Source organism: Gouania willdenowi, chromosome 24 (assembly GCF_900634775.1).
Source record: "Gouania willdenowi chromosome 24, fGouWil2.1, whole genome shotgun sequence".
NCBI classification, from domain to species: domain Eukaryota; kingdom Metazoa; phylum Chordata; class Actinopteri; order Blenniiformes; family Gobiesocidae; genus Gouania; species Gouania willdenowi.
In genome coordinates this window covers 15,069,522-15,079,544 of record NC_041066.1, presented here as the reverse complement: position 1 = coordinate 15,079,544, position 10,023 = coordinate 15,069,522, and the positions used below count along the sequence as shown (strand labels likewise).

Genomic DNA, 10,023 nt, shown 5'->3' with positions numbered 1-10,023 from the left:
TTGCTTTTTTGAATGTAGACTCCACGTTTTCACTTGTTTTCTTCATTAATTGACTTTGTTTGTAAAATAAGCAAATTTTCACTTTCTCTTACTTGCTAATCAAGCTCTATTGTGCAGCTAATATCAATTTTGCTGAAACAGTATGTGAAAAACAAAACTTGCAGTAGCTCAGAGTTAAAAATTTATAAAAGCTTATCAAGAAGAAATTAAGAAACTGCCATGGAACGGTTACGGTTTGATTTATTTTGACACATTTACTCACATTTCAACATAATAACATTTAATAATCAAGGCTCTCAGCATCGTTGGTTAGCATTTCTTCTTCTTCTTCTTCTTCTTCTTCTTCTTCTTCTTCTTCTTCTTCCTCTTCCTCTTCCTCTTCTTCTTCTTCTTCTTCTTCTTCTTCTTCTTCTTCTTCTTCTTCTTCTTCTTCTTCCTCTTCTTCTTCTTCTTCTTCTTCTTCTTCTATGCCGACTCACTTTGCTACGTATGACGGGCTACCGTAACTGTTTTTCTCTTTTGCGTACAACTTTATTTTCCTTCTCATTCATAAAATATTTAAAATGGGGACATTTTTGGAGACATTGGCCACGTTTACATGGGAGCTTTAATTCGTCTTTAAAGCAGAATAAAAGTTAATTTCTCTTTAACCAAGCCTCTGTAAACAGTTCATTCCTAATGCTAATTTAATTCCGAATTAAACTTAAATCCGAATTAGGTGGCTGGTTTATTCCGATTTTAATTCCGAATTAGATAATTCCTCTTTCTTGTAAACACTGAAGTTGGTTAAAGCCGCTTTAAGTTAATTTGGATCGTTTTGCGCTTGCGAGACTTGAAGGCGATGACGCGCTGGTGACGACATAATCCTACACTATTTAATAAGAGCCTTAAAAGACATGATATAATGAAAAGAGTGGATGGATGGAAGCATAAACGTGGACTTTCACATGGACTTATTAAACACACACGGACCTCTGTAAACGCGGTAAACGGAACAGGCTTCACCGTACGGTTGGCACTAGGAGTCGGAGTAAACGCGTCCCCGTACTGCATTCACAGGCTGTAATATCACCAGTTTATCATTGTACCTGTTGTTAGAGCTACTGTCTTTACCAGTAAGCAACTATTTATTCCTGGTGATTGTTTTCCAGAGTTTTACTGGGCTTTTTACCGGTGATTAGTTCCTATCTCCTTCCGCTCCGCGGTCCAAACTGAAACCGTGTGTTATTGTCGAGCTGCTGCTTTAAAACTACAATGAAAATAAAGGTGAAAACAGTTCTCATGTGTGGTGTTCTGTGTTATAGCCGACAATAGAAGGTTTGTTGTGTGTTTCTCCCGATAGACTTGATACGTCACGTTCTCCCCTGTCCAATCAGAGCCTTCCCAACCCCCAGACCTAAAGCGGAATTATCTAAAGCCAAATAAACCAGTTTTTCATGTAAACCTCAGTTCGGGAATTACTATTTCCATGTAAACACGAAGCAGAACACTTTCATTCCAAATGATTTAATTCGGAATAACTAATTCCGAATTTAAAAAACATTATGTAACCGTGGCCATAATGTTAGTGTATTGATTATAACTACTAACAGCTGTAAAACTTGTATGTTAAACTGATTGTTCTTTTTCCTCCAGTAGAAAGAATTCTAGATAGTATCATTAAATTAATGAAAAACCATGGACTATAGTTGACAGATCCAACAGCCTTTCACTTTATTTACTGATAAAGTCTCCCATTGTTCTGTTGGCACGTTTACCAAGTCCAAGCACCACTGCTGAGCTTTTCGAATAAAAACAACAGCAGCATTTACCATTAAAATAACTTTGAAACTGCTAAAGAAAAAAAAAAAAAAAAGAGTCACAAATAAAAACACATTTTACAAAGAAATCGACTCTTTTCTCTGCGTGAAGCCACAGTTCAGCCTTTAAAAGAACATTTTCCAGTTGCGATAATCGTCACATGGCAACATTTACTGTGTGAATCCAATAGCATTTAGTTTAATCTGGTCAAATTGTATAATCCATGAGATGGAATCACTCTAAACATTGCTTGGCTTAACACGGATTGAAAGGGTCATCAGGTTGGGTGTACTTTTAACCATTTACCATATTCCTCAACTGCCAGTCTGACAAGAACACAGGAACACTATTGTTATTGTTTCTTTCATTTAAATGAGATTCCATGACTGTTGTTGTTGCAAATGAATTATTTATGTGTCGCTGTGCTGATATGTGATAGACAAATTGCCTCCCTGGGAATGTAGGACACATATTTATGCATAACAATAGTTTTCAGTTATATTCTCACCGACTGTCCGTTTATCTTAAAGGTTTGTTTCTGCTTAGTCCATTCACGTTATCCGGTGACTACAGTATCTATTTTACAGCTGCTGTCAAAGAAATGCTGCTCTACATTTGAAGTGGCCGTTACAGAATGTACTAAACAGTGAGGACGTAGGGTTGCCCAGTTTCACCAGTTTAAGCAGAAACACTCAGTGAAACAACACACATTTAAAAAAAAGATTCTTTAATTTTAATCGTAGAATAAAAGCACAATATATTCAATAAGCGAGAAGAGAGGGTTGATCATTCTGCAGTTGAATGCACCACGTTAGACAATAACAGCACACAAAATGTAAGGAGAACATGCAAACTCCACGCAAGAAAGTTGCAGGTCGATTTGAAAAAGTGACGAGTTCAATGAGTTCATCGCAGTATTGGAAATTGGGGCTCAGGCAAGCTGAATTAAATAAGACAAATTCATCACAAAGAAAGAAATCTGGAGAAATAAGACATTTGCAAAAAGAAAAGAAAAATGTAGCGTACAGACTGATTTAGCTACACAATAGTAAATGTTGAGTATATTGCTCAGTAATTGCCTGAATGAAAAGGATAATGGCAATTAACAAATTCTGAGTGCTATTTTTCTTTTAATATTCCGCAGTTCAATATCATATGAATTCATGACATCAGCGTTTAATCATAGAAATCCCAGTCGACTCAAATGATATACATTTCATTTAGCTTTTTAGCTCTAGATTATGAATCCCTTTCACATTAAAAGCACACAGCCTTTTTCTATGCTTTTTTTCCCTCACGACTGTCCACGACCCCATGAAAACAGGAAAGCGACCCACTTTTGGCTCCAGAACCACCAGTTGAGAACACATGTCTCCTCATCAAGATCCCATGCTCACGCTGTGACAAAATATGTGGCCAAGAAGACGCGCATTCTTTTTTATTGTTTAACATCCTCAAACGATGAGCGGATTACTGAGGCGCGTCTGCCTGGTCCATATGTCCAGTGTTTAATTAAAACCCAATGTATACTTGGGCCTCCCCCCACCCCACCCCTTAGTGCACCACTGACTTACTGCACTCTCATGATGTTTATCAAAATGTTGTTGAGGATTTGGGTTTGGGGGGCGACTTCTGTTTCAATGTGATTACGACATTATTTTTGTAGCACTTTAAATGTCAGTTTCAGACATTTTTAAAAAAAATTTTGTAATATGTCAATATTGTGTGATTATCTCTGGTCCTACATACTGTACTTTCAAAAGTTTGAATGCATTTTTTTTTTTTTTTTGCATTTTGATTTCACTTTATGTCACTTTTGTTGAATAAACAATGTTTTTTTTCTAAATGTTGTTACAAATGTTGTTTTTTTTAGTAGTTCAGTGCTAATTAAAAACATTAGCAGTAATGAACTTTATTGAAGGCACTGTTGCAGAGCGAGGCTGCAAAAGCATGTGTGATTTTTGGGCTAATTTGGGGTCAAATAAACAAAAGAAAGGCCTTTATGAGGCATCAAAAAGTCACAGTGAAGTTAAGGCAAGCCTCTCCATCCTAATTAGTGCAAATGATTTAATCCATGCACAAGTCCCTGGATTTATACGCTCTCCCCTTTGAAACCCTTTTGGGGTCACACTCTATGCACAAACCCATACGTGCAATCGGGAATTGGAATGTAGAACAATTTCTGATTGTTCTACAAAAAGGAATCCTGAGAAGAAAAATAACCGTAATGAGATCAAATTTGAACCGTGTCTGTTTTATGTGGAGAAAAATGGTTTAGCGCAAACTCAAAATGTGTGACGTCACAAAAGATGATTTTGAATCAAACCAGTATCATATCAATTATTCTATGTGCACTTGAATTCAGTTTCTGAAGCAACTCAGCTACATTTTTTTCAAAAGTCCTTGAAGATTCATGTGTATGTTGGCAATTTTAAATCTATGTGTCTTGATACGGAATCCGAGTCATATAATGGTGCAATCACATCCACAGATATTTGGCTATTTCTGTATTGTTCTGTTAAAGAACTCTTTAAATGAAAGTCCTGCTTGTTTGCTGTTGTGATCAGAAATATTGCCCTATTTTTGAGCTCCTTTAAAACTCCAGCTTGATTCCATTTGTTTTATTCTCAGAGATGTTGTTGACGCAGAATAATTACCCAGTATCTTATTGGAGTGCATACCCAGTCTTACCATAACAAGAAACATACAACCTCACCTTAATTGGTAGCAGGGTTTGGATGTCTTAAATTCACAGTTTTTACACTCTGAAACATCATTCTTTTCAAAATGTTCTGTATTTCATGCACTTTGCGAATGGCTTGATTGTAGTGCCAAAAATTCCTGATTTTGTGCAAGTGGAACAAGAGGAATCAATGTCATTTTAAGATAAATATATCAACACCGTTATTTTAATACAGATTTTGATTGATTTATTTTGTTTTTTTTTTAAAAAAAATATTGTTTAACACTGTTAAACCCTTTTGTCTCATATAGGAAATTATGTTGACACTCATTGATTACTATTATAAATTCAACGCTATCTTGTGTGTTTCCATATGACAACTGTATGAAATAGAAATGGGAAAAGTAGCTTTGTTTTTCTTATTTTCCATTGCTGCACATTTTTGCACCATATATCCATCTCTCTGTGCTAAACTGGCCAAGTTTCCCAATTCCAAAAACCAAAGCTGTCAACAAAAATGTTGGATTATCCAACATAGGGGATTAACATAGCTCTCATTTATTTCCTGCGTAGAATGCGGCAGCAACGGTGACGGAAATGTGAGTATTTTAGATGTTTGAAAACTGATGGAAAATATAAAAAGCTGTTTGTAGTCATGGCCACTGAGATATTTTCATCTTTTACATCTTACAACAGCGAAACATTATGTTGAAATCATATTGGTGGTAAGGGAGCCCTCATGGTAAATGAATAATCAGATTAATTAATCCATCATTTTTAATGTGTTGATCCCATATCACACCAAGCAACTCATCAAGGCATACATTAACTTGCATAAGAAATTTTGAAATTCCAGTTAATAACATCCAGAATTTTTTACTGGAGGGATATCAGAGTGCAATAAAATTAAATACACTCCCAATTATAATTGATTGAATAAATTTCAACCTTTTTTTGTAGATATTTTTGTTAAAATTAAGCTGTTTGTAATTGGGTTATGAGCACAAAATTAAGTCAAAAACCAAGTGGATCACAAAGACTTACACAATGTCATAGAACTGGATCAGATCAAGTTGTCTTTATTGTCATTTAGTGTTTGTGGTTTGCCCCACCTCACTTTTACATCTTAACCCTTGTTTACCTCTGAATTAAGTAACCCTGGCCTGCACTCCCCTATTTTCTTGAACTAAATAGTCATTGTAATAATTTATCATTTAACACTGGAAACCCGCCCCCCCCCCCCAAAAAAAAACAATAAAACAAAATTCACAGTTACCTTATGTCAAAAAAATGCATACAAATACAAACGTTTAAAAAAAGGCTATCACAAAGGAGAAAATCATGTAAAAACACAGAAAAGAACTTTTTTTTTCTCTTTTCATTCATACACAGACTGATTGTCTCATAACTATAAAGTCCAAAGTTTATCCTGATAAATTAAATATAGTGCATACAGATTCATGACACACACACACACACACACACGATCAAAGGGGTCCTTCAGCGTGCCAACAAATATAAAAAAAGAAGAGTGGGGAGTCTTCAAGGAGCTTAGGAGGAACCCTGACCCTATCTTTCCAATTTAACCAAGTTGGGCTTGGATCTCTCTTGATCCTCTTTTCCTTTCAGTCAACACATTTGTTCCGTGCCACTGATCAAAGTTGGAGAGAAGTCAGCTCCAGTGTTCAATAAACCCAACCGATTGGCAATCCAGCTGTGCCCGAGGTAGAGGTTTGGGCCTGTAGTCCGTGCAGGATAAACGCGCCTAAGGTGGACTTTAGTTTGTAGGTTGTTTTTTTTTTATTCTTGTCCCATCACAAAACTTGAAATTTCCACGCTGCTTGGTCTTTGTAATCCAAACAGTCGCTGTTGAAATTGAGCTTCCATGAAGCGGCTGTCTGGTCCTTGTAGTCCAGGCAGTCCGCAGCTCCGGTGAAGCCCAGTCCAGCCGCTCCGTAAGCGGACGACGTGAGGGAGGAGGCCGGGCTCAGGTGGCTGGACACCCCGGTGCTGCCCATGGGGCTCATGGTGGAGCCGGCGGTGGAAAGCTGGTGGTGCATAGGCGAAAGGTAGGAGCCGCAGTCCATCCCTGTGAAGTAGGACGAGGAGCCCGTGTAGCCCTGGTTGTAGCCCGCAGCCTGGGTGTAGGTCATCGGGTAGGAACGCTGCATGCAGGAGGAGGAGGACGTGGACAGCGGGTCCGGGAGTGGGGAGATGGAGGCCGGGCTCCAGATAGACACCGGCACCGCGCTGCTGCTCACGGCCGGGATAGGGGTGTTGGAAGGCGGCGTGAACTGCCCGCTGGCCCCGCTCTCAGAGCTGGCCTCTCGCACCGGGGAGCCCTTCTTTTTCATCGGCCTGCTCACAGCCTTGTTTTGCGTTCCGGTCTGGGTCTGCTGGGCCTGCTGACGATGCTTAGCCCGTCGGTTCTTGAACCAAACCTAAACAATTTAAAAAAAAAAAAAAAAAAGTCAATCAAATTGTAAATTCGAAAATTACCTCTTTCAATTAATTTCAACTTTATTTCAGACCAATTCGGTTCATATAAAAAAGGTAGAAACAACATTAAGTACAATATATTCAAACAGCACATATAGTTAAAGCACATACTAACATTCCCGCCAATGTTTCCAATAACAGGAGGAATATCTTGTATCACAATTAATGTATTGGCTCAATTAATGCCCGGATCAACTAATTTTTTTTAATTAAATAACCTCAACATGAATTTAAACGTAACATTTCTGAGTACAGCATCTTTGGACGACTAAATTAAAATGTTTGAAATATTTCCAAGTGTAATAATATTTTGATTAAATAAAAAACGACTGCAATATAGATGTTGCTATTTTAGTTATCACATTAAAAAAAATACATACAGATGATTTTTTTTATTTTTATAAATCTAATATCAAAAATATTTAGGCATTAATTACAGATTATATTAAAATCAAAAACGTAGGGTAGGCCTTATATCAGCACTGCCCTGTCAATTTGCCACAAGACATTGTTGCCATACCCGAGTAATTATTTCATACATGTATTTATAACAGAAAAATATTTTATTGCATAGTTTAAGTAAAATGTTTACATGGATTTATTTTAGCCAAGAAATACAATTCATAAATAGTTTATCTGACTGTATAAATTGTCTAAGTGGCCACTGACTGTATCAGAATTAGAAGAACAATTAATAATATTTAATGGATTGACAAACATTGTTGCCATACCCGAGTCATTATTTCATACATGTATTTATAGCAATAAATACTTTATTACATAATTTAAGTAATACATGTTTACATGGATAGATTAAAACCCAAAATACATTTCATTAATGGTTTATCTAACTACCTAAATTGTCTCAGGGGCAACTTGAACAATGAATAAAACATCGACCCTCTTTAATTGACTGATTTGGGGACTCACTTGAACTCTGGATTCAGGCAGGTTAATCTTTAAGGCCACCTCTTCTCTCATGAAGATATCAGGGTACCGAGTCTTGGCAAAGAGGTTCTCCAGCACGTCGAGCTGGGCCCGGGTGAAGGTCGTCCTCTCTCTCCTCTGTTTGCGAGGGGTCCCTGATAAAAAAAATTAAAAAAAAAAAAAAAAAAAGAGGAGGCGGTATTGATTATAGGGGGTAAACGCAACAAGACAGGATAAATAAACATTCGGCTACTTCTACAGGAGATTTATTGATTCAATTGTAATGTTTAACTCAAAAATATATTTATACGTGTATAAATAGACTAATTACCCCCTCCCAGAAAAGAAAAATAACTTTTTTCATTTAATATTTACATAAGGGCAAATAAATGTAGCTATAAATAATAAATTGGTGCCTCACCGTGGTATCCAACGGACGGATGCAGCAGATCCACTCCTGAGGATAAACTCAGTCCGTTCACCGTGTATGGCGGTTGTTTCAAATAGGACATCATGCTGGCGACAAGTTAAGGAAACTTAGGCTCTAAAATATATCGTTTCGATCCTCCAGCGACTGCCTTTGGAGTTACAGATGATCCTGGTAAGGCTGTAGTGAGAAACGGGCAGAAAAACGCAGCTCGGATCGGTGCGTTTTTACGCACTGCCTTTAGGCGCACAGTCTAAAAGAAGTGGGCGTCCTCCAACACGCAGGGGCTCTTAAAGCTGAGTGGAGACCCCCAGCTGTCCCTGCTGGACCCAAGATGCTCACACACACATACACACACACGCCCCTCCCACCACAGCAGCCCCCGTCACCAGCAGCAAACAGCGCACTCATCCACCCAAAAACAAAACATTGTCGTTAAAATGCTCACGGTCCCTGCACCCCAACCGAGCTCCCAATTAGCATATACCCACAGGTTGGCCGAAACTAAATAGACATCTGATTGGGGGGCCATTTGCAGAAACAAAGCCCAGTGTTGACTGATAAGTAATGCAGATAACAAAAGACTTAAAGGAGCAAACAATGAAGCCAATACTCCCAGCTATGGGCCCTCATTGAAAAACAACCGAGCATTTCTTTTTTTATGTATTTATTTTTTACCTCTGTACAGTATGTGGGACCTTTTGTTTTTTTTTTTGTTGTTGTCATTGCAACTCATCTAAATTATAACGAAACCCGAAGAGAAATTAAATAAACTTGTTGTTGTTTTGTTTTTAAATTAATCTGCATTCTTTCAAGTTTGATATGGACTGACAATGTGGGTGATGATTACCTCACATTCACTAATGAATTACTCCCAGTGATTAGATTTAGGAAGTCAGACTGCAGGATAAACGTTTCAAAGGTGTCAAACAAGCGGCCTGCGGGCCAAAGCACGAGCCACACAGGGTTCAAAATTGAGTTAAAAAATCACAATGAGGGTAAAGAAGTAAAATAAATAATCCAAAAATATTTTTAAAACTTACTTATCTCCTCGTTCTATAATATCCCTCTTGGGGTTCACAAATGGTCTTATCTTAATTGTTTGAAGGCTAAATAAACATTTCAAATTATAGTTGTCAGTGGAAATCAATGTGGAGAATGTATTAGGGTTTTGCACAACAAAAGAATAGTAAATTATATTTGTATCTTAAATAAACCGTGACAAAAAATGTCACAAAACATGACATTATTTTGACATTTCTGAAATTATTAAACTATGGTATAATTATTTTAATATAATAGCCAATACTAATATAAATTCTTATTATTATTATAGTTATTATAACGACAAATAAGTCAAATTAGTTGGCCATAATAAAGGAAACATACCTCATTACCAAGTTCCCATGCAGGAGCCTGGAGTGCTTCTTAACGGCTCGTACTCTCCAATCTGTCACCTACTGCACCCCCGACCACCGGTTGCTCCACAATCCGTTCAATAACAAACACCCTGTCCAGATATTAATTATTATTGGCTTAACTGTGTTTTTTCCCCCTTCTCTGCGTATCTGTGTAAGAAATGAACGAGATAATCCGGACGGCACGCGTTGGCCTGATTACAGGACGCCAGCCTCGACTCCGCATTCAGGCCTCCTCAATTTTCTGCGTCACAAAAATAAAACAAAGC

General features: G+C 37.5%; 1 protein-coding gene across 1 annotated transcript; it reads right to left on the bottom strand.

The window, feature by feature from the left end:
* Positions 1-5,890: 5,890 nt before the first annotated feature.
* LOC114457620 (homeobox protein OTX2-like) lies at positions 5,891-9,160 on the bottom strand. The gene is made up of 3 exons (XM_028439607.1): positions 8,331-9,160; positions 7,913-8,064; positions 5,891-6,924 (listed from the first exon to the last, which is right to left on the bottom strand). The coding sequence occupies exons 1-3, from the start codon at positions 8,422-8,424 to the stop codon at positions 6,298-6,300; spliced, it is 873 nt and encodes a 290-aa protein (XP_028295408.1). The 5' UTR covers positions 8,425-9,160; the 3' UTR covers positions 5,891-6,297.
* Between the last annotated feature and the right edge of the window lie 863 nt (positions 9,161-10,023).

Excerpts from the sequence above, each read along its gene's own strand:
- LOC114457620 (XM_028439607.1), bottom strand. The coding sequence starts at position 8,424 with ATGATGTCCTATTTGAAACAACCGCCATACACGGTGAACGGACTGAGT. Across the intron at positions 8,065-8,330 it reads TCCGTCCGTTGGATACCACG|GGACCCCTCGCAAACAGAGG; the intron begins GTGAGGCACCAA and ends TTTTTTTATCAG. Across the intron at positions 6,925-7,912 it reads TGCCTGAATCCAGAGTTCAA|GTTTGGTTCAAGAACCGACG; the intron begins GTGAGTCCCCAA and ends TAAATTGTTTAG.